The sequence below is a fragment of the Octodon degus genome, unplaced genomic scaffold (genome assembly GCF_000260255.1).
Source record: "Octodon degus isolate 3935 unplaced genomic scaffold, OctDeg1.0 scaffold00184, whole genome shotgun sequence".
In the NCBI taxonomy this organism is placed as follows: domain Eukaryota; kingdom Metazoa; phylum Chordata; class Mammalia; order Rodentia; family Octodontidae; genus Octodon; species Octodon degus.
Window position 1 is genome coordinate 1126887 of NW_004524760.1, and position 23268 is coordinate 1150154.

Genomic DNA, 23268 nt, shown 5'->3' on the forward strand with positions numbered 1-23268 from the left:
CAAGCCTGCTCTAAGTAGGTGCTCTAGACCACTAAGCCATCTCACCAGCCCTCATTTAATTTATTATTCTTTAGATGAATTTTAATCCGCGGTTCTGCAAAAATAAAAAAATGAATTTTAGGTCAAGGTCTACAGGGTGTACAGGGTCTCACTATGTAGATTGGAATATATATATATTTTTTGGTGGAACTGGGGATTGAACTCAGGCTCTTACGCTTGCCAGGGAAGCCCTTACTCTACTGAGCCATCTCCCTGGCCCAATCAGACTCATAGTGATCCTCCTGTTTTCAACCTCCCAAATGCTGGGATTACAGGTGCGCACCACCATGCCCAGTCTTAATTGCGTCTCAGTGTGCCCCAGGAGTGGGACCAGCACGGTACGCCAGGGATCGAACCCCAGCACCTGCACTCTGCCAAAGTAGGCACTTTAGTCCGCTGAGCTATCTGGCCGGCCCCATAGGCATGTTTAGATGGATATGCTTACCGCATTACATGTGAGATGTCACTGGATCCTCCTAATAGTTGATAAGGTCAAGGTGAGCATTTCCTTTTATATTAATTATTTTTTTTTTAAAACTATGTATTTGGTACATAGTCTTACTACGCAGCTTGGATTCAGTGATCCTCCTATTTTCAGCCTCCCCAGTGCTGGGATTACAGGTGTGTGCCACCACACCTAGTTACTATCATTCCTTTTTAGAGATGGAAAGACTGAGACTCAGAGAGGTTAGGACCTCACCCAAGAACTGTGACTCATTAGATTTGAGCTCCCTGGTTTCCTTTTTTTTTTTTTTTTTTTTGTACCAGAAGTTGAACTCAGGACATTGCACTTGCTAGGCAGGTGCTTAAGCTGCTGAGCTATCTCCGCATACCCTAGTTGCCTTTGTCCCGTGTTTTTCTCTCTCCACTGTCACATCTCCAGAGGCATTTGCTCATATGACTTTGCTCTGGGGGAGGATCTAAGGCTTAGTGGTGCCAATGGCCCAGAGCGGTCAGTTTCAGCTCTTGGGGTGCCTGGCTCAGTCTCCCCAAAGGACTTTTTCTACCTAGACAAAGGTGGGACCCCGCTGGTGCCAAGTGTCACCGCCAGAGGGCGCAGCCGTTGCCCAGGTGAAGGTGAGGGTGAGACCCTTCCCAACTTCCGGACAAACCAAGCAAGCTCCTGGCTCTGTGGCTGCCCCCTTTTGGAGTCCAGGGAGGCCCCTGTGGCCTTCCTGTCCCCGTCATCTCTGTCAATAGAGCTCTCGCTGACCCTTCCTCCCCAGTTTCTGCTTGGCTCAGGAGTCAGATTTCCCTGGCGTGGGTGTAGAGAAGCCGAGGTCTCCTCACAGACAGCCTGCCTGCCAGCTCCTGCTCCTTCCTCCCTAGGAGGCCACTCCCAGATGGCCCGCTCCTTGCCTTCTGCAGCCCCAGGGCTGAGCCCCCTCTGTCACCTCTCAGCTTCTTCACAAGTTGTGTGGGTGCGTGTGTATCAGGAGGCACAGGGGAGGGGAGGACCCAAAGACAGAAAGGCAGCATCCTGGGCCACACAGCCGGTCAAAGGGCCCTGTGGGTTCTCAGGCGGGATGGTGGCTGGGCAGCACCGTGGCAATGGGAGAGTCCCCAGGCTTCTTCCACTCAGCTGCCGCCTCCATTTCCTTAGCATTTCCTGCATGTCCTCCACGTCACCTCCCACCCCTTGTGGGGAGCACCCGTCCTCCCCACTTGCTCAGCCAGGTTTCTGCCCAGGTCCTGCCACCCTCCCTCCTCCACTGCAGGCCTGCCTTGCCTGCCTCCCTCCCCAAGCTTAGCCCCTGGGCCGTGGCCACCAAGGGCCTGGCTGGGGTCCCAGGCACTACACCGCAGTGGCCAGCCTTGCTCCCCGCTCAGGACAGTCCCAGTCTGTCTGGCAGGGCTGGCGGACAGGGGATTGGCTCAAGCTGCCCCCGCCTTTGGGAGGAGGGGAGGCCAGGCAGCTGAGGCAAGGTCACCCTCTTTTTCTTTTCCAGCATCCCTGGGCAACCTTTGTCCCCTCAGCCTCACCTTGAGAGGAGAAGGGAGTCCAGATGCCCAGCAAGCAGAATATGGGGTTGTGGTGGAAAGGCTTGGTGACCTTATTCCTTTCACAAATGCTGAGCGCCTACTGTTTGCCTGGCCTTGAGAACACAGCCCTGAATGTGGAGACACTACCACACAAATCAAGTGCATTTGTGTCTGTGAGCTGTGTGGCAAATCGCCAAGCGCTTGGCTAGCCAGGACTGGCGTCTTGGGATGTGAGGAGTCAGGGGCTTTTTTTGGCCTAGGCAAAGGAAGCTTCGGGCAGAGGGCTGTGTGAGGGCCAGACAAAGCCTCAGTCTCCTCATCGGGAGGAGCGGCCTGGTTGTGGGCTTGGGCTTGCTTTTGAGGCAGCCTGAATGCTGGCTTGCAGCCCTCAAAAAGAAGGCGCTGTAGACTCTCTCCTGGGGGAAGGATGAGGACTCAAGGGCCAAAATGGCAGGGAGGACATTCCCAAGAGACCTGCAGCCCCTACTCTACTTGCAGGTGGCCTCAGGGAGGTAAGGGACCTCTGTGCTTGGCCCCTTCCTCCAAACAGGGTGAAGAGGAGGGGCGGGCTTCTGGCTGCCTTCTCCTCCACTGCCACCCCAGGTTTCTGACCACGTGGCATCTTTCCACCCTAGCCCTGGGGGAGGATTTCTAATGGGGGGGGGCAGGAAAGGTAGGTGGGACCAAGGATAGGCGGTGGACGTAGGCCGGTGGCATAGCCGCACCCACAGCCCCTGGCAACAGGGAGGGGGTGCTGTCTCTTTAAGAGCCTTCAGGCTGCTGGGAGCAGATGGCCAGGCCGGCCGGGGCCCCTTGTCCTTTGTGTGCCTTTGCACAAAAGAGGGGGCCAGCTAGGGAGGGGGCGACTGCAGCAGGTGGGAGGGGTGGGGGCTTGCCCCTCCCCCTCCTAACCCTGCACCCTTGCCCCTTGGGGGGAGGTTGCTTACTAAGAATGCATTTCCTCCAGGGACCCAGTGGTTCCCACAGTCGCCCCCAAACTCACTATGCTCCTGCTGCCTTGTGTCCCACCTCCCTGACAGAAGCCTCCCAACCTTAAGGCTCAGGGATCACTGCCTCCCAAGAAATGAACCTTCCCTACCTTGCCCCCACCTCCAGAGGGGTTCTTCCTCTGGCTGCAGAGCCAAGTGCAACTAGACCTGGGTCATGGGGTATGGGAGTGGCAGGGGCAGCATGTGTGGGGGGGGGGGGGGGGGGGGGGGGGAACTGGGCCAGAGGGGAACTTTGGCCTGGATCCTGGCTAGAAGATGGGGGTGGACAGTACCTAGGGCATCACTATAGGAGAAAGACAAGGATAGATATGAAGCTGAGACTGAGGCCTGCGGTGGGGTGAGGGGGCCAAAAGACCCAGATGGGGGACCCAACTGATGGGAGACAGCCCGCATGATGAAAAATGCTTTGGGTAGAGAGGGTAGTGTGCACAATGGTTGCCTGTCAAAGAAGAAAGTGACAGAGACAGGAGCCTCCCTAAAGGGTGGAGACCCTGGGTGCAGTTATGGCACCCTGCTACTTCCGAGAGGCCAGCCTGGAAAGGCCCTGTTCATCTTGGAGCAGACCATTTAGCTCAGACCAGTCCTTGGTCCACTGGTCCATTCATTCACCTCCTTTGTAAGACCTTCTCACTTTGGGACTCGGTGCTCAATCCATGATTTAAGTGGAAAACGGCCCCATAGTCCTGGCACAAGGTGTGGAGGGCAACGTGGCCGCTGGCTGGGTGGCCTCTTGGGGCCTGACAGCTCAGAAGCTGGGTGGGGTCGCACCTGACTGGGCCAGGGTACCCACAGAGAGAGCCCCCTGGGACAGGCGGCCCCAGTCGGGTCGTGGCCGGACCTAAGGACATAGGCCAGTCAGCTACAGGCAAGGGTGGGGGTGGGGACCCTTGACTGGGTCCTGGGCTGCTTCTAAATTTAGGGATCTGATTACAGAGCTGCAGAGGACGGGAAAGGAAAGGAGCGCTAGAGCGACTCGGCCTGGGCACAGCGAGCGTGCCGGGAGGTCCTGGTGGGAGGACGCGGGCGGGGGCTCGGTGCGTGCGCTACAGCACGTGCCCCGGGCGCCGGTGAGCGCGGGCTCTTTGTGCGCCTGGCAGGGTGGCTGGGTCTGGCTTTGAAAGTCTCTGCCCACCCCCTCCCCCATCTCCGTCTGCGCCTTCCTACCCGCTTCCCTGTCTGTCACTCGCCGGTGCTTCCAGCTGGGGTGACAGGGGACACAGGGGAGGAGTGGCCTTGCAGCTCAGACCTTCCTCCAGACCTCCCACTCCTATTCCTCAGCCCTCGGGGCTACCGCTCTGGGGTGCAAACTGCAGCAATTAAAGGGAATTGGGGTGACCTCTGGGACCCAAAGGTCCACCAAAAGCCAGACACTGGACAACTAGCCCTTGGAGGAATTCATTCCTTGTCTGTCCGGCCTTCCATCCGCTCCGGCCCCCAAGGGCGCACGGGGGGGGGTCCCCCATGCGGAAGGGGGGCGGGGAGTTCCTTGGCAGGACGGGAAATGGAAGGAAAAGGAAAGCTCCACCCGGGCAGGCAGGAGGCCTCTGGGCCCGTGGGGCAGGAACCCGAGCCCACTGGTGTCTGGGGCTAAGGTGTGCGTGGGAGGTGCTGAGCCTCCAGCTACTCCTGGGGTGCAGTAGGGTCTTTCCAAGGGCGAGTCGCGGCGTCTGGGAACGCAAGGGGGACTGCACTGAGCGTCGCACTCCCCGCCCCGGTCCTGACCCCACCCCCTGGAGGTCCAGCCCCAGGCCGAGGCCCCGCCCCAGGCCCTCCCTCCCACCCCAGGGCCAGATGTTCAGCTGGCGGAGGCATCGGCTGGGGGAGGGGTGCTGAGGCCGCAGCCGGCACTACTTCCCTGCCAGCAGCTTCATTGTGTGCGCGAGGAGCGAGCGGCGGCGAGAGCGGGCGGGCAGGCGGCAGCGCGAGCGCGGCGGGGAGAGCGAGCGCGCCGGGGAGGGTGCGAGGCGGCGCCCGCGGTTGCGCTCCGCCCGCTCCCATCAACTCTGCCCTGGTGCCGCGCGCGCCGTCCTGCCGCCTCCGGGTGCCGTCGCGGGCAGGGGTCCTGCTGAGACTGGGGTCCCAGTTCGGGCACTGGAGCATCCTCGGCGCCGCCAAGAGGCGCAGAGCCCGCGGGGGCGTGAACTACGCTGCAGCCCTCGCCGGCTGAACGGCGTGGGCACGCGGGTGGCTGGGCTCCTGGGCCCCCCCGAGGGCGGGACGCCTCTACTTCTCCGGGGGAGCCCCCACCCCGAGGGTCGCATAGAGCTAGCCTACCCCAGATACGCTGGACCTTGCGCTCATCCCAGGGTGCCCCACTTCTGCACAAACTTTTCCGACGCCCTCGCCTGGGAGGGTCGCAGTGAGCACGGGGGCTACCCTCCGGGCTTCTGCCTCCCTGGACCCCAGCCACGCTGACCTCCGGCCTCTGGTAGCCTCAGAGGCGACCTCTCCAGGTCGGGCCGGGGAAGGCAGTCGAGGCGAACGCGGACACTGCCGTCGCTCTCCGCGGGCCCCCGCGCCCCGCTGGGGCAGCCGTGCAGGGTAATGCCCGCGGTGATGGAGAAGCCGAGTGCGGGCTCGGGGATCCTGTCCCGCAGCCGGGCCAAGACGGCGCCCAACGGCGGCCAACCGCCCTCCGAAGATGACAGCAGCGAGGAGGAGCACTCGCACGGTGAGCCCGGCGGCCGGGGGTAGCAGGCGCGCCGGCCCGGGTCGCGGCGTGGGGCGGGGGCGGGGGTAAGTGGTAGACCACAGGCCTCTTATACTGATGGTGCTTGTCCGTCCTGGTTTGGTGTCTCCCTCGCTGCTCCCGTAATCCTGGGGCTACCACTGGGGCCCCTTGCTGCCGTGGAGGCGGTCCTGCCCGCCCCCGCCCTGCCCTTGGTCTCTGAGGGACCTAGGCGTGTCTCCTTTCCAGATTGTGTCCCGCATATCTTGCCAGGTTTAGGGGACTGAGGTCTGGCAGGGGCAGGGGCTGAAAAGACATCGCTACTCAGAGCCCGAGACTCATGTGGGGAGGAGCCCAGGGTTCCCTGCGGGCAGTGGTCCAGGTCTAGGGGCTGCCCTCCACGCCCTCACCCTCCGCCAGAACAAAGCACTCTGCTTTGGCCTGGGCTTTAAAAACTGTCCTCCTGTCACCCCCCGCCCCGTGCTCTGGTCATGACTAGACAGAGTCGCTTCTTCCAGTCTCCCTGGGGCAAAGGGTAAACAGGGAAGATAGGTGAAAGTGAGCCACTTGGAAGGTGGGAGGCCTGGGTGGTAGGTCAAGAACTCCAGGCCACCCCTCATCTTCCTGGCCTCCCTCCCTCCCTCCCTGGAGTCCTGACTGCCTCCTGGCTCTGCAGACAGCATGATCCGCGTTGGAACCAATTACCAGGCTGTAATTCCGGAGTGCAAGCCTGGTGAGTGGCGGCACAGGCGGTGAAGGGAGGGGGTGGGGGCCGATGGTTTGGCCTGCAGCCCCACCTGGGGAGCCCTTGGCCTGTTCCTGCTGGAAGGACAGGCAGGCCGACGAGGTGGGTGGCCTCGTGGTGTGGTTGTAGTATGGTTACTTTTCCTACTGTGCCTTCCTGTCTGGGTCTCTGCCCCTCCTTCCCTTCTGGGCCTCACCTCCCAAGCCCCACTCCTGTGCTGCCCTCTCACCTTGGGATCAGGGTGGTGCCACCAGGCTGATCTGAGTTCTTCCCTCATGCTGTTTGGCCTTCAGAGAGTCCGGCACGCTACAGTAACAAGGAGCTGAAGGGGATGCTGGTGTGGTCACCCAACCACTGTGTGTCAGATGCCAAGCGTGAGTGGGGTGGGCTCCTGGTTCAGGCTCAACCCTGGGAGGTGGGAGCTTGGCTACATCTCCTCCCAGGACCAGCTCTTCTCAGAAGTAAGCTAAGTGCTGTGGGACACACCTGTAGTCCTACCTACTCAGGAGATTAGTTGGGTGGTCATTTAAGCCTAGGAGTTTGAAACCAGCCTGGGCAATATGATGAGACCCTATCTTTAAAAAAACAGGAAGAAGGGAAAGGAGACCCTGGGTCTGAGGGTTAGGGCCTTTGCCCCAGGGTGTTAGCCCTCTGGACAGGTCTGGGTTAGCAGCCGTAACCCCCATCCAAGACCTTGCTTCTCCCCCCTCCAGTTGATAAGTACATTGCAATGGCCAAGGAGAAGCATGGCTACAACATCGAACAAGTGAGCCAGGGCTGTATGGGTGTTTGGGGCTAGGGATGGGGAGGTACTGTGCTGGCAGAGCCTGAGCTGCCTCATCTGCCTGGCCAGGCACTGGGCATGCTTCTCTGGCATAAGCACGATGTGGAAAAGTCTCTGGCTGACCTGGCCAACTTCACCCCATTCCCTGATGAGTGGACTGTGGAAGACAAGGTGCTGTTCGAGCAGGCCTTTGGCTTCCATGGCAAGTGCTTCCAGCGGATCCAGCAAATGGTAAAGCCCTTTGCCCTTAACCTCAAGAGCTCCTCAGCTCCCTCTTCCACCAGCTGCTAGGGGGCCCAGAGTTCAGGGTGGGCCCCCACTCTGGCCTTATTTTCTCCCTAGCTGCCAGATAAACTGATTCCCAGCCTGGTGAAGTATTATTACTCTTGGAAGAAGACCCGAAGCCGAACTAGTGTGATGGACAGACAGGCACGGCGTCTGGGGGGCCGAAAGGACAAGGAAGATAGGTAGGGGCACAGTTCAGTGCTGGGTGAGGACAGGTGGTATTCCTAGCCTGTCCTTGCCTCATTTCTTCCCTGGCCCTTGTGTTAGCAGTGATGAGCTTGAAGAGGGACGAGGAACTGTGAGTGAGGGAGAGCCAGATGCTGGAGACCCCAAGAGAGAGGTGAGGTGCTGAGCGGCTCTGGCTCTACCTGAGCAGTTTGCCTGTCCTTAGGCTCTGCACTATCCATCCCCTCCTTTCTGCAGCCTCTGCCCTCTCGGCCCCTGAATGCACGACCAGGCCCAGGAAAGAAAGAGGTCCAGGTGTCTCAGTACCGCCACCATCCGCTTCGAACCCGGCGACGCCCACCCAAGGGCATGTACCTGAGCCCTGAGGGTCTCACTGCAGTGTCAGGAAGCCCTGACCTTGCTAACCTCACACTCCGTGGTCTTGACTCTCAGCTCATCTCTCTCAAGCGCCAGGTGGGGGACCAAGACAAGAGGAAGTGTTCAGTGTGGGCTGTCAGCTCCTAGGAGAGTTCTGAGGGCAGCTGAGTTGTAAGGGAGCAGGTATAAGTGCTAAGCCTAGTTTGGCTCCATCTCTAGGTTTTTTTTTTTAAATGGGTACCAGGAATCGAACTCAAGACAAGTTGCCAGACAGGTGCTACACCACAGAACTATATCCTTGGCCCTAGGATTGATATTCTTGTTTGGACCTGTTTAAAAATCGATTTTCAAACAGGAAGGAAGGACTGCAGTTTCTTCTCCTGAGTGGCTGTGTTGGAGAATGGCTGGATGGTGGTGTTAGAAAGCTTTATTAGGGGAAGTGGGGCCCTGGTGGGGCTGGGGTTAGTGATCTCCCAGGGAAGGAGTCTGATCAACCCTCCTTGGCCTCCCCAGGTGCAGAGCATGAAGCAGACCAACAGCAGCCTCCGGCAAGCCCTGGAGGGTGGCATTGATCCACTGCGCCCCCCTGAGGTAAGGCTGAGCTGCAGATTTGCGTGCAACATGAGAGGGTGGAGTTCTGTATGGGTATCAGGACTCCATTTCCACATTTTAAAATTTCTTTTTCTGAAACTGCATCTATGTAGCCCAGGCTAGCTTTCAACTCTCCAGAGATCCTCCTGCCTCAGCTTCCAGAGTACTAGAATTACTGATTACTGACACTATGCCCAGTTCTATTTCTTTTTCTTTTTTTTTTTTTTTTTTTTGGCAGTACCGAGGATTGAACTCAGCACCTTGCCCTTGCCAGGCAGGCACTTATGCCATCTAGCTATCTCCCCAGCCCTCTAGCTATCTCCCCAGCCCTCTTTCCTCCTATCTCAGCCTCCAAGTGCTGGGGTTATATGCATATGCCACCACAGCTGGCTTTTTTTCTTTTCATTTCCACATTTTTATATCTAAAGGTTGTTTCTTGCTCATTAGGCCAATACCAAGTTCAACTCCCGCTGGACCACAGATGAGCAGCTTTTGGCTGTGCAAGGTGGGTGAGACCATGGGAAAGGAGAGGGGATCCCCGGAATGTCTCTCCCCCTCCAAAGAGCATAAGGTGGAGGGAAAGGGCCAGGGAAGTAACTAGATCTGAGGGACTTTCACACTCTGTTGCCCTTTTGACCCTTGCAGCCATCCGCAGATATGGCAAAGACTTTGGGGCTATTGCAGAAGTGATTGGGAACAAGACTCTGACCCAAGTGAAGACATTCTTTGTGAGCTATCGGCGCCGCTTCAATCTGGAGGAGGTGCTGCAGGAGTGGGAGGCTGAGCAGGATGGGGGCCCTGGAGCCCCAGTCCCCATGGAGGAGGCGAGGAAAGGGGCCCCCTTGCCAGCACCAGCCCTAGAAGAAGATGATGAGGTGAGGAGTGAGCACAACCCTCAGGAGGAGGCACCACTAAGACCTGAGGATATATAGGCACCCACATTTTTTATTTTCTTTTTTCAGGTCCAGATTACATCAGTGTCAACATCTGTGCCTCGATCAGTGCCCCCTGCGCCACCGCCCCCTCCACTGCCCACCTCACTGTCTCAGCCACCCCCACTGCTGAGGCCACCTCTGCCCACAGCTCCCACTCTGCTTCGCCAGCCACCCCCACTGCAGCAGGGCCGCTTCCTGCAGCCCCGGCTGGCCCCCAACCAGCCCCCACCACCTCTCATCCGCCCAGCTCTGGCTGCTTCTCGCCACAGTGCTCGGCCTGGCTCTCAGCCCCCACCCACCCTGATTGGAGCCTCCCTGGAGCCTCCTACACCCTCACTCTGAGGCCTCTGGGGTCCTTCATCACCCACAGGCATCTGAGCCTGTTTGCTGGACCCCTTGGGTATCTCTGGTGTCACTGAGGACAGAATCAACTCGGCCTCTGCTACAGGTCTTTCTGGCAGCTGGGCTGTCTCCTGAGCCAGGGGCTGGAGCTCAGGGGCCAAGGTGTTCTGAGGGCAACGCTGCTTTCCTGGCTGGGACTGGAATGGCTGCCTCTCTGTGAGGGCTTGGCCTTTGAGCTTGCCCTGTATGTGTAGGAGGTAGTGACCTTAGTGTGGGGGCTGGGAGGACAGTTTGGGGTATTAGCTGTCCTTGTTCCTCTTCCTCTCCTTTTAGCAATAAGACTGGTGGGGAGCCCGGCAGACATCCCTTGGGGCCTGACAGCAGTGCAGGCTGGCAGGAAGCCTGTCCTCAGGGCTAGATGACAATGCTGAGGATCTGAGTGCACACTTGGCTTCCCCTCCCCAAGCTTGAACAAATGGGGGTTGGGATCTTATGCAGACATGGGTCTATTTTTCAACATTTTTAATAAATAAGTACAACCTCCTAAGCTGGCCGTCTTTCCCTTTCCATCCTGCTCTCAGGTGGAGGGAGCTGGCCTTTCCAGCTCTGGCTGTTCCCCAAGCCCCACAGAAACCACTTCTCTGCAAGGCAGGCTGGGCTATATCTTGCCCAAAGGGACTGGGTCCTGGTGGGGCAGGGAGAAGGAACAGGAGGCGGGCAGCAACTCAGATTCCAAACATTCTCTTTATTACGTGTTTGATCCAGAGGAAAAACTAAGTGCAGGGCAGGGAGGGAGGAGCTAGGTGGGGAGGGGCCACCTTGCCTGGGTGCCCCTGGCCTCCACCCCCTTCAGGAGCCAAGCCATGCCCTCTTGGTCCCCTCGGAGCACCCGGGCTGTTCCTTAGGGCAGGGAGGGGTAGAGAGGGAGGGGGAGCCCTTGGTCTGAGCCGGAGCCACAGCTGGAGCAGGGAGAGCAGGAGGGCTGAGGTTGGCAAGGGACCCAAGGGCTCGTTTGTCACTGAGCTGGCCTGGGATTGGGGGTGATGAGCAGGGGTGGAGTCATCATAAATCAAAAAAATAATAAAATAATAAAATAAAAAAAACCCATCACAAAAAATGTACAACTCAAATGAGGGCAGGGGCAGCCTCTATAAGGCCCCCTCCCTCAATTTCTCAAGAACTGAAACAGCAGAGAAATAAATTAAGGGATGCAGTGGCCACCACCAGCCAAGCGCCCATAGCCACCCACTCCCACACTGGCCGCGGAGGTTAGCAAGCAGGGAGTCACTTCACCCACCTACCCCCCCAATTCTGTGTGGGGGGGTAGATGCTCCCGGTCCTGCCGCCCAATCCAGCCTTCCGCCAGGTGGCCTTGGAGGCCCTGGGCAGTCTCCTGAGAGGAGGGGCGACAGTGTCAGGAAAAAAAGGCAAGGCCAAGAAATGAGAGTGGTGTGGGAAGTCACCGCTATGGAGCGAGCTGGTGCCCAGATTAATGCCAATGAAGGGAAAGCGGGTGGGGAGGAGGGATGGCGAGGGGACTGTGCTTTCAGACAAAGGCTCTCCCAGAACGGAGAAACCTGGCGTCCTGTTCAGAGACTAGCAGCCCGAGTGCCCCGTGGGGGCCGAGGAGCCCATCTGCCCTGCAGTCCCCTCCCCCCGCTCCCAGTCCTGGATCAGCCCTCCCAGCAGGAGGGACAGAAGAAGATGGCACAGACTTTTGAGGAGGGGAATAAAGGTCCCCACAGCAGCTTGTGGAAGGAAATGCCCAGCTCTGGGGGAGAGCAAAGGATACAGTGTGAGGGAGGCCAGGGCCCCCACGCAGCCCCAGCCTCCCCAAGGCTGCACAGCACCCCCACCTGGCCCCTGGTCCCCAGGCCCTGCAGCCCAGGGACCTGGGGGCAGGGGAAGGCCACCTCTGGTGGTTTGCTTGGAGGGGAAGGGGAGGAGAGGGGAGAAGCCCAAAGTGGGCCTGGCGGAGGGCCTGCCAGGGAACTCCACCACTCTTGCCTGAGAGTGTTCCAGCCCTGAGCCACCCTCCCGGAAAACCCCACAGATCCAGTCTCGTCTGTCCCAATGGGGCAGGGAGGAAAGGTGGCCGCTGGGATTTTTTTTTTTCTTTTTTCTTTTTGGTAATAAAAAATTTCTTGGTTTAGGCGAAATACTCTGTGCAACCGCAGTACCGAGGGGGAGCCCTGCCCCCCCCTTGCCCCCTCCCCTTTCTTTGCCTCCTGTGGGAGAGAGAGGGGAATGGAGACTTTCTGGGCCAGGTGAATGTGAGGTGGGAGAGCCATCTCCTATCCTCCACAAACATGGGAGAAAAAAGGAGAAGGGCTAGGGGAGGGGACAAGTGCCAGCAGGGGAGACACACCAATTCATTGTTGCAGTCTCGCCTAGGTGGGGGCACCATGGCCAGCTTCAGCAGCCAAGTCCAGCTGGCCTGCCTCTGGTGCCCCGGGGCCGGCAGCCTGTTAAAGCTTCAGTTCATTCGCTATTTTGGAGGCTATGTTCTTGAAGGCCATGGAGGTGCCTGATATCCGCTTAAATCGAACACCATTGAGCGAGAGTCGTGGCAGTTTGCACACCTCCATCTCCCACTGCACGAAGTTCTCATGGCCTGGTGTGCCATGCATGCACAGCAGCATGTACTTCTCGTGCAGCTCGCTCTGACAGCTGTTCGCATCCAGCACCTTGCGGATTTCCCGCATCATCTCATTGGGCTCCATGGAACTTGTAGTCTTCATACTCCATGTAAAGCGCAATGATCGTGGCTTGGCCTCCCGAAATTCTTCCTTTTCTTTGTCATTGCCTCCACTGCCCACCACATGAGGTCTGTGGAGAAGGGCAGAGGTGGGCATCAGTCAACAGGTGGAGGCACCTCACCCACAGGAGGGCCACCCTAGCAGACAGACCCTGAGACCAGAGAGGAGAACAAGAGGGAGCACAAAGCATGGATCTGGAAGAGGGAGCAGTGTGACTGCAGTCTGAGGGGCAGCAAGGGGGCAAGAGGGGCAGACAGCCCTCTGGCCCTCCTTTCTCCAGAGGTGGGTGGGAGAAGTCAGCAAGGGTGGGGGTGAGAGTGCCACACTTTTATACATTCTTCTCTTTGAAGAGGGGAGGGTCAGGCGAGAAACAAATGCATTCATCCACACCCAGCACATGGGTCCTCTAGAGAGCAGACCAGGTACAGAGAGGAGCGTTAGCCACGGGGCAGGAAAACAGTGGGCCCAACCACGGGACCCAGGGCTCCAACCTCCAGAGTGTGGAGGATCTTAGGATAAGGGCCCAGAACTATTGCACTGGGAAAGGGAAATTCTCTGAGGAAAGGGAGACCCCAGGAGGGTGGGGGCAGGGTAGAACTACCAGAGGATGAGCCAAGTGGCAGAAGAAAGGAGGAAGCTGTGGCCAGCTGGGTGGCCTGGGCAGGGCCAGTGCTGGCTCCGGCCCTCTCACCTCAGTGTCTCCACTCGGTCTTTGCTTTCAGGTTCATTCAGGTTCCTCAAAAAACAGAGCGAGGGAGAGTTTAGTGCTGGGATCTCTCGCTCCTTCCGCCACCACAGACCCAGGTGAGGGTGGGTCTGGAGAGGCGCCACCAGTGAATGGGTAGGACCCAAGCTTAAAGGCCACTTGCCTGTCGGCTGCAGGCCAGCATAGCTCTGTAGTACCTCATACTGGCAGCGTGACATCCCTTCCAACAGGGAGCCTGTCCCTCCCCATACTCCCAGACATCTGTACCAGGAGAATCTACTGCTGGGGAAGGAAGGGTGTGGCTATATAGGCACAAGTCCCCACTATAGGCCCAGCATGAGCAGCTCCCTCTCCAGCCCACAGCCAGGCTCTTGCTCTCTACTAGGGAGGCAGGCTTGGGAGCAGCCTTTCTACCACTGTACCAGGGCTGCAGAGGCAAGGTCTCTGGAAAGAAGTTTTGGGTCTCTGCGGGGGAGACGTGTATAGAGGATACAGAAGCCTCTCTCAGGAGGCCCAGAGTGCCGAGAACTGGAGCTGCATGGTGGACACCTGGGATTGGACATCTATGGTCAAACTGGAAAGCAGTTGCTATCTGTATTTATAGCTCCCCTACCCCAAGCCCACCAGGCCCACTGCTCATACAGGAGAGGGGCTAGGGGCCAGGCAGATGCTCTGGAGATGGGGAAGAGGTCTGGCCCCGCTGAGCGGCTTCTCCAGCTCCTACCCAGAAGATGGGTGCCTGGAGCTGGGAAACTGGGGACTGCAGAGGGAGGGATGTGAGGAAGGAGTGGCAGCAGCACATATAGAAGGAACACAAAGACACAGACACACGGATGCCAACAAGCGCACTGTGATCAGGGCCTGGCTGTGCAAGGGAAGGAGCCCTAATTGCTCTCTCCCAGCCTCTGCAGAGCAGGCCCCACCAGCCATGCAGTGAGCTGAGGGAAGAGCAGGAGTGGGAAGCCCCAAAGACCTCATCTGGCCAGTTTCCCCCTTAGTTAGGACACCAGTGTGTCTGTTTGGCAACCTGTATTCCTGACCTGGCCCCTGGCGTGGCTTGGTATATGGCCCAGCCAGGCCTGCAAAGACAAAGACAAGGCCAATGCTGAAAGAGCTAGATCTGGCCCAGAAGGGAAATGGGCTGAGGATCTCCCGTTGTTCTGCCAGGGTTTAGGGGATTATTTAGTCCTGGCTCTTTGGCAGACACAGGCCATATGCGGAGGAAGCATCCTGGAGGAGGGACGTGACTCATCCAGATGCTGCTGGAGCAGGTTGCTGGGCCAGGGGCAGGCTGGGCCGGTTCTGCAGGAGCTGCCAGAAGGGGGTGCTGTGTCCCATTCATAAGGCAAAGGCTCCTTGGCCAGGAAGAGTCAAGACTTTAGCCTGGGGACCCCAATATCCTTGCAGTATCTCTAAAGTTTTGCCATCCCACAGGCCAGGGGGAAAAGGTCACATAGTCCCAAAGTTCAGCAAGCCCAGAGGCCCCCAAATGGGACCATGCCATACGCACTTTACATCCCATGGACCTCCTTGTAGCACATGCACACAAGAGGGGAAAGGGCCAGAAAAGGAGCCCAGTGCTGGTACCCCAAACCTAGGGCAGGTGAGAGGAGACAATCTTAAAGGGAGAGTCCCTGAAAAGGTCTCCTCTACTTAAGAGGACAGGCATACCCCCACCCAAGGAAGGCCCCTTACTTTTAAAACCATTTGCCCTGAGGGGCCCCCAAGTGTTCTGAGCCCAACTGTCTAAAGGGGGCAGGGAGGTGGCCTGGGGCCCAGGCTTGCTCAGAGCAGTCTTTATCCCTTTAAGATGGCGGATTGGAAAGCCACACAGACCAGATCAGCAGATGGAGACAGCAAGAGCCAGAAAAGGGGTGTTAGTGTCAAAGGCAGGACAGACACAGGACAGACAGACAGACAGACAGACAGACACACACACACACACACACACACACACACACACACACACAGAGTGGGCTCAACGCCTACCTTCTGGCAAACCTGAAAGACAGATTTCTAAAAAAAACAAACAAACAAAAAAGACAAAATAAAAAAAGAAATAAAAAAAATCCAACAAGACAATATGTGGATAAGCAGGTAGGGAGTGTGGGCTTCCCAGGTTCAAAGGTCACCCAGTTTTGGAAGAGCCGCTCAGCGGGACTAGAGTCCTGTTCTTCAGATCTGCTCCCACCCGCTCAGCAGCCCTTGAAGCTGCATTCCACAGTGTGCATGGCCAGTGGCTTTGGAGTGACACAGAAAGGCAGGGAGGCCTGCTCTCTCAAAGCCCCTGCTGCTTCTTGAGCTGTGACTCCAAGATGCAAGAGAGGAGGGAGGTGACAGGAACATCCCAAGAGGCCAGATGCACCTCCAGTTGCTCCACCCTGATGTGAAAAGCCTGGGGAAGAGATTCTCACCCACATCCACATAGGAAGGTACAGAGCAGCAGCGCTGCTGGGCAGGCCATGGTGGGCAAAAAGGAGGTCAAAGGGGGCAAGACAAGGGAAAAATTTTGCTTGTCAGCCAAGCCTGGCTCATGCCTCATGACTTTGCAGCTGCGTCACCAAATGTAAGTTTCCATGGGAACCCGGGAGAGAAAAAGGGGGCTTTTATTTTAGAATCTGAGTTCACACTCCCTGAGGGAGGAGGCGGCATCGCCCATCTGCTTGGGGCCAAAGAATAAGGGCTGCCTCTGAGGAGTTGGGGAGAGGCCTAAAAGGATGGGTCTTGGGCACATAAGGTGTCGACAGTGACCCAATTCTTAGGCTTCCTGAGGCCTCTAGAACCCAGTCCCAGTTCTGGTAACCCTACTTCACCTCCCATGTGAAAAGAAATGCCTGACCCCAGTCTTTCTACCATGACAAGGTCTCCACTCACCTGCGGACAAATTTGGAGGTGAACTTGCTGAAAATGCTCCCAGAGGCACCCCGCCGGCCCTGGCTGTGGCCAGAAGGAGAGGCTGGGGTCACGCCGTAGGGCAAATTTTGCTGGTCCCGGACTTGTCGGAGCTGCCCAGCGTGGAAGGTGCTTCGACTGGACACACCCCGGGGGAAATTAGTTCGGTCTGGGGCTCCACCACTGCTGCTGATGTTATGGGCAGAGGGGGAGGCAACAGGGACACGCTGGGGGGCTGTGCTGTGGGAAAAGAGGTGGGGGTGAGGGAACGTGTCAGATGCAGGGAAGCAATCACACCACTGAGCACCTGGAATGCCCTGTGGTGGGGATGGGGAGGGGAGATGCTAGAAGAGGCAGGCATCATGGAGGACACAGAAGGATGGGTGTGACCACTGAGGACAGCGGTGAGGAGGAGACTTGTGGAAGTGGAGGAGATGGTTTAGGGAAAGAAGAGGGGAGGCAAGGAAGGACCCAGGTGTGAGAACAGTACAGGCTGGAGAGAGCTGGCTCCTTGGACCTTCAAGGGGCAATGGGGACCAACCCTCAATGACTGAGGATCACAACAAAAAGGCTTCCCTTTGGAGCTTCAGGACAGCTTTCTGCATACTTGTTCTGAGAGGGAGAACTGAAGGAAAAGAGGGGCATTAATGCTTTTTGTGCCCTCTGTTTCCTAGCTGCAAGGTACAGAGCTATTTCTTGCAGCTAAAATGACAAGAAGGGAACAGGCCCCCCAGGTGAGAAGAACTTGCTGGGGAGGGGGAAGGCAGGCTAAAGGCAGCAGGTGCACCAGCTGCCCCAGTACACTTGCCTGGGCCGCGGCACCTCACAGTTACTCTCCGTGGGGGGCAGCCCAGAGGACTTGTTGGGGTGCATGGAGGCCGACATGGATTTCTGGTGCTGGCGGGGCCGGGCCGCAGAGACTGCGGCAGAAGCAGAAGCCGTGGAGGCCCGGGACCCTGGCATGGTTAGGCTAGGAGACAAAAGCAGCGGAGAGGCCCGGGTTAGGGGGTAAGTGAATAAGGAGCCTGAGTTAGTTAGGAAGCAAGGGCAGGGCCAGAGCATCAGCAGGCTGTGGGTCAGAGCTGAGGATGGAGATGGGAAACAGGGCAGGATGAAGAAGCAGTAAGGTCAGCCAGAATCTGGGAAGAGGAAACTAAAATGCGGGAAAGCTGACAGGAGGCCACTGCCTCCAGTTGTACTGGTCTCTTAGAAATTCTTCAAACAGGGATGTTCCTTCTACATAAAGAGCAGGGTGTTGCCATGGGGAAACTTTCATTAAGCTGACAGGAGGCAGAGCCAGGATGTGACACATCAGAAAAGTCTGTTAGGATGAGGATGGGGAGCTTTGCTCTGAGGACAGCTGGAGTCTCCCACATGTGCATTCCTGAAGATGGGTACTCCTGGCTCTACCTGAGCTGGGACCCCCAAAGATAAAGCCTTAGGAACATAGAAGAGACTGCTCCAGGCCTGGCCTCAGTCACAAAGCAGGAAGGTTGCTGAGATGAGCATCAGAGTCCCACCCTCAGCAAACAGCAGGAGCAGTTAGAGAGGAAGGGAGGAGGGATGGCGTGGAGCAGGGGAAGGTGGACAGCCAGACTGAACAGAGTCAGGACGAGACTCCAGGGAGCAGGGGCAGTGCTGGTGGGGAGGAACCTGTGATGCTGACAGATATGACCGCCCCCACTGGAAGAGGAGGTATGGGAGTGTGGCAGGCAGCCCAGCAGCTCACCTGTCTTTACCATTCTGGATGGAGGGCTGGCCAAGACTGGCCCTTTCCAAAAGCGGGGAGTTCCTGCTTCGGTTTGTGCTGGTGGAGAGGACGCTGTTCTGTGAGGAAGTGCAAGTAAAAAGTGTCTCACAGGAAGCTGAGGGTTCTGTAGTTGGCCTCTTCTTCCCCAAAGACAAGGACCAGCTTCCCTCCCTCTTCCTTTTGCGCAGATAGAGGCAGATTCAAAGAAAGATTCTGGCTGGGCATGGTGGCATATGCCCGTAACCTCAGCACTCAGGATGCCGAGGCAGGAGGATCTCTGGGAGTTCAAGGTCAGCCTGAGCCACAAAGTGAGTTCAACCCTGAGTTCAACTTGTAAAACCTGGTCTCAGAAAGACCCCCCCCACACACATGATCCTATTCATCCAGGAGGCTAGGTTTGTACAGTAAGCAAAAGTAGCAACCAGAGACCCAGTGTCTGCGTTAAGAAAGGAGAAGCGTAGGGAGGGGAGGTCCCACATAGGAAGGGCAGAGGGCAAGAAAGAGCCCTGGGGCTGGGTGTGGGCCATGGCTCACCGTGGAGGGGGTAGGAGTGGTCTTCTTCCTCTCCAGGCCCGGCAGGGGGCTGGCAGGCACTTTGGCAGTGCTACTGGCCTTCCGCCCTACCTCTCGATCCTCCTCAGGCCGCTTATTTTCTGTGTTGTTACTCTGAGTCTTCTTGGAGTAGGAATTAGAGGTGGGAATGGCTGGGCCAGCTGTTGGGGCCAGAGGCAAGGTGGGTAAAGCTGGGTGCCCAGTGAGGGGCCATTCCTTGAAGGGTGCTCTGTTATCACAAGCCCCCATTGCACAGAGGTGCAGAAATCAGTAACTTGCCCACAGCAATGCTACTAATAAATGGCTGAACTGGGAGTAAAACTCAGCAGTCACTTAAGAGCCTCTAGAATCTGTATGGCTCTGGACAGAAGTAATTCCCCAAAACCACATACCCTGGTCGCTAAAGCGTCGCTGCTTGGGGTTGGCTGATACACTGCGCTGTACTTTGTGGGATGGCGATGGGGCACTGCTGTTAGTTAGGTCAGCTGAAGGCCTGGGCTTCAAGGTAATGGCATCACCTTCCAGCTGCAGTAACAGAAAATATGGCATCAAAGAAGGGCAAGAGTCATGCAGAGACTCCTCCAGATGGACACTTACTTTTGCTGTTACATACTACCCTTCTCCAACACATACACATTCCAGGTTCACAGGTCACATTACCCCAAAAGACTGATACACATCTAGTCATATTTTTCTTCACCCTAAAGACTCACATGCCCTGTCACCCACAGAAGCAAACACAGCCACCAGACATGCCTGATAGACAAGGTCTTCAGTCTGTGGCCATACCACCCTGAATGCGCCTGATCTCATCTGATCTCGGAAGCTAAGCAGGGTTGGGCCTGGTTAGTATTTGGATGGGAGATAATCTGTCTTCAGACATACATACACACACTCACTCAGAAACACAAACACACATTTTCAGACTCAGAGACACACCACCTACAACAGAGCAGTCAGGACCCACCAGACATCTTTTAAGCAGGCTAGTGTGAGAACTTAGAAGCAGCCCACTACCACTAGGGCATGCACATGGGCATTCACAGGCACTAAACCAAATCTGAAAAGGCAGATCATCAAGCCTCCAGAATCAGTCGGGGCAGACATACCTGCACATGGAAACATGGACCAGACATAAACACCAGGAAAAGGCAATACAGACCAAAGCTTCACCTAAGACACACATGCACAAGCCAAAAGATGTGTATTTTCAGATACAGACACAAATACATCTAGAACACAGAACTGCCAGCCAGATGACCCAGACCCATTCTAGTAAACACAGGGAAGGCCAGCTCAATTCACTTATATGAAGCCTGGCCTCAGGCTTAGGCTCCCCCCTCTTTCTACCTTGTTCACTAAGGGAGCTCAGACACTACAGCTGGTTCAAGCTGGTTAGGAGAGGCCATGGCTTGGAAATGGGCCCTGCTCTAGAGTATGAGGGTGAAGTGCTCTCCATAGTCAAGAGCTGTTGAAAGAATGGGGCATGGAATACACACCTCAGGGCTCTTGTAACCCAGGAGCAGATAGGTTGCCATCACCTCGTTGTACCTCTGACCCACCAGTGAGTCCTGGATCTCTTCCCGCGTGTAGCCCATGGACACCATTAACTCTGCACAGAGGACACAGTTAAGGCTGATTTTAACCCCACGGCAGGTCAGCCTTCGGCCCAGCACAGCCTCACCTGTCCGCCGAGGGTCCTTGTAGTCAGGAAGTGGCTCCACATAAGGCTTCAGTTCATCATCTTCATGTCCCACATTCATCCATCGGTCTTTCATAATTTGCTGAGGAGCAAAGAGAAGGGAAAGAGAGGCAGAGGAAACTCATAAGTTTCCATGGGAACCCTGGACTTCTAGTCAGCTGGGATCCAGGCTGCTCACCTCTAAAGTGCCTCTCTTGCTGGGATTGAGAATGAGAAATTTCTTAAGCAGGTTTTCACAGTCCGTAGACATGTAGAATGGAATACGGTATTTTCCCCTCAGTACCCGCTCACGAAGCTCCTGTGGTTAGAAAATTCAAATCACCCCAAGGCCAAGAGAAGATACCTAATGTCCAGTGCCCCAAGAGCTCAAGACCGGCTAAATAGATGTAAATGAAATATGGTAGAAAGCAGACAGACTGGACCAAGATGCTCAGCAGAGAGGCAATGAATTACATACCCTTGGTTTGACCAATCTGAGGCTTGCAAACCTGACTACCTTGAGAGGTGAGCGTAAAATCATTTATCCGATTTCTTTCTTCTTTTTTTTTTTTTTTTGGTGGAACCGGGGATTGAACTCAGATGTGCTTACCAGGCAAGCACTTATTCTACTGAGCCATCTCCCCAGCCCCTATCCAATTTCTTAAGACAGAAATTGAAGCTACTGATTCCCATGGGTGGAAGGCCTTAGCAGCCTTCTCTAAAGCTCTGGCTTGGGAAAAATATATGCAGGCGGTAAAGGCGAGAGGGTCAGGGATAAGACCAAAGGAAAAGAGGAAATGGAAGTAATAAAAATGACCTAAGCCTGCATTTCACTCCACCTTGAGGTTCTGTCCATCAAAAGGCAGGGAGCCGCTGACCAGGGTATAAAGGATGACTCCTAAGCTCCACACATCCACCTCGGGTCCATCATATTTCTTGCCCTGGAAGAGTTCTGGGGCAGCATAAGGTGGACTGCCACAGAAGGTATCCAGCTTGTTCCCAAAGGTAAATTCATTGCTGAACCCAAAGTCTGCAATCTTGATGTTCATATCAGCATCCAAGAGCAGGTTTTCTGCCTGGAGAGTTAAAATAAATAATTATCAGGATAGCTGGTTTGGGATAGGATACCATGTCTGCATCTTGTACAATGAATAACCACTAAGACAACAATATGCAATGTATTAATTACTGAAAATGTGCCAGTAATCAGTTGTGAAACTGTCTCACTGATACTTGTTTCTCAATAAAATTATTAAAAAGAGAGGAAAAAAAGATAGCTGGGAAAGGGAGATTAGGCAGAAGGAACACCATGACAAAGTTAGCCTGGACTACATAGAGAGTTCAAAGCAACATGAACTACATAGCAAAACCATCTATAATAATAATATTATTATTATTATTATTATTATATTATTATATTATTATTATTTTAAAAAACCCAAATCCAAAGACACAAGAGAATACCACATGAGCTGCACTGAGGTACCGGGTAGGCAGGAGCAATGTGAATGGGGAAACAAATGAATAGTCATCTCAGCCTCACAACTTTCTCTACCAACTCCAGGGCAGGACTTCAGTCAACATGAACAGGATGGGTAGGAGGAGAAAGACCTGCAGGACACTCCCACATGCAGCCATGGATCTGGGATCAGCAGGCTGAGAGACCCTGGTAGCTAAGCCAAGCTTCTGAGTCAGGCCCCAGTTTCTTGGTTGTATGTGCACAGACTCAGTGGACAGGAGGTATACAGGAAGTCTCTAACTGGAGTAGCTTGGTGACAGTCATGTGTGTGAATATGCCTGTAAAGCATTGTGCTACAGATGTACAACATTCATATTCTTCCCTCAGTCAGCTATCAGACCTCCTGAAGAGCCAGGAAAGCCTGGAGTACTCCTGCAATGACTAGAAGCATGGTAAAAGCAGAGGCCCCTTGTTAGTCACCATAGGGAAGCCTGAGTCCAGGTGCAGTTTTCTATCAAAAGCATTCCTAAGGGCTTCCTGGTTATCATAAGAGCAATGAAAGGTACTAGGGTCGACAAGATAGCTCAGCAGACTAAGCACCTGTTTGGGCAAGCGCAGAGACTGGGGTTCAATCCCTGGCCCCACATTCCTCACTGGCCCTGCCACCTGGCACACTGAGCCAGCCACCAAGACCGGGTATGGTAGCACATGCCAAAATCCCAGTGCTGGGGAGGCTGAAAACAAGAAGATCAACAAGTACAAGCTGCACAGTGAAACTCGAAAGAAAAGAAAAAAAAGGAAAAACTGAATACACAGGGTTTGAGGGTTATTGACAACTACCTTATGCAGGACAAAGGAGAGCCCTCAAGGACATAGGAGTTTAGAACACACCTCACCTTTAAGTCTCTATGAACAATAAACTTCTGGTGACAGTACTGGACAGCAGATACTATCTGAAAGGAAGGAAGAAGGGTCAGCCCCGTGGTGCCGAAGGGTTGGCCATGAGATCTTGTGGAACTATAATCTCATGAACTAAATCTAAGTTGCCACACAGAGAGATAGGGTCCAACATATCCACTGAAGGACACTTACAGATGGGCAGCTTTCTTTGTATATTGAACCCTAAAAGGCAGAGAGGTTGGCCCGAACCCTGTGGAGGGAGGCATACCCACCTGTCGGAATTTGGCTCGAGCCTCTTTTTCTTTCATTCTGCCATGAGCCACTAGGTAATCAAATACCTCTCCTGCAAGAAATGGGTAGGAGCACAGTGAGAGCTGGTGAGTGTCAGGGAGAACAGGGGTACAACAGGAAGAGGCATTTCACACCTACCACCACTGGCGTACTCCATGACAAGGTAGAGAGTCTTCTCAGTTTCAATCACCTCAAATAACTTAACTACAAGACAGAAAGTCAAGCCAGGAATCAGATGAGAAGTAGGGGTCATATGCCCAGACCAATGTGTTCAGGGCATCCTAGTGACAAATGCTACTTTCATGTTTCTTTGTCCCTGGGTTCTTCTCATACCAAGCAGTTACCAAAGGCAG

General features: G+C 55.6%; 2 protein-coding genes across 8 annotated transcripts in view; one reads left to right on the forward strand and one right to left on the reverse strand.

The window, feature by feature from the left end:
• Positions 1–2304: 2304 nt before the first annotated feature.
• On the forward strand, positions 2305–10444 carry Rcor2 (REST corepressor 2). 2 transcript variants are annotated; one of them, XM_004643781.2, is made up of 13 exons: positions 2305–2534; positions 5465–5703; positions 6377–6433; positions 6739–6819; positions 7159–7211; positions 7299–7460; positions 7572–7696; positions 7785–7854; positions 7938–8153; positions 8571–8648; positions 9096–9153; positions 9294–9523; positions 9611–10444. In XM_004643781.2, the coding sequence occupies exons 1-13, from the start codon at positions 2470–2472 to the stop codon at positions 9923–9925; spliced, it is 1749 nt and encodes a 582-aa protein (XP_004643838.2). In that variant the 5' UTR covers positions 2305–2469; the 3' UTR covers positions 9926–10444. The 2 variants fall into 2 exon arrangements, with proteins under 2 accessions (XP_004643838.2, XP_023559721.1); XM_023703953.1 differs by having other exon boundaries at positions 9333–9523.
• A 206-nt stretch (positions 10445–10650) lies between these two features.
• The window catches only part of Mark2 (microtubule affinity regulating kinase 2), an 80118-nt gene continuing 67500 nt past the window's right edge, over positions 10651–23268 (reverse strand). For 2 of the 6 annotated variants that reach the window (XM_023703899.1, XM_023703900.1), the window contains exons 5-19: positions 23054–23119; positions 22897–22967; positions 22621–22677; positions 21105–21341; positions 20465–20584; positions 20269–20368; positions 20084–20196; positions 18977–19109; positions 18567–18745; positions 18012–18109; positions 17091–17252; positions 16265–16522; positions 15380–15406; positions 13376–13420; positions 10651–12754 (exon numbers count right to left, since the gene is read on the reverse strand). In XM_023703899.1, the coding sequence (XP_023559667.1) occupies positions 12394–12754; positions 13376–13420; positions 15380–15406; positions 16265–16522; positions 17091–17252; positions 18012–18109; positions 18567–18745; positions 18977–19109; positions 20084–20196; positions 20269–20368; positions 20465–20584; positions 21105–21341; positions 22621–22677; positions 22897–22967; positions 23054–23119 (2027 nt within the window). In that variant the 3' untranslated portion in view covers positions 10651–12393. The remainder of the gene's footprint in view (positions 12755–13375; positions 13421–15379; positions 15407–16264; positions 16523–17090; positions 17253–18011; positions 18110–18566; positions 18746–18976; positions 19110–20083; positions 20197–20268; positions 20369–20464; positions 20585–21104; positions 21342–22620; positions 22678–22896; positions 22968–23053; positions 23120–23268) is intronic. The other 4 variants (XM_004643783.3, XM_004643784.1, XM_004643785.2 and 1 more) reach the window with 3 other exon arrangements.

What these genes read in the sequence shown, in the direction of transcription:
- Rcor2 (XM_004643781.2), top strand. Translation starts at nt 2,470, where the DNA reads ATGGCAGGGAGGACATTCCCAAGAGACCTGCAGCCCCTACTCTACTTG. An exon ending in CTGTGTGTCAGATGCCAAGC is followed by an intron (nt 6,820 to 7,158) that starts GTGAGTGGGGTG and finishes TCCCCCCTCCAG; the next exon opens with TTGATAAGTACATTGCAATG. An exon ending in ATCCACTGCGCCCCCCTGAG is followed by an intron (nt 8,649 to 9,095) that starts GTAAGGCTGAGC and finishes CTTGCTCATTAG; the next exon opens with GCCAATACCAAGTTCAACTC.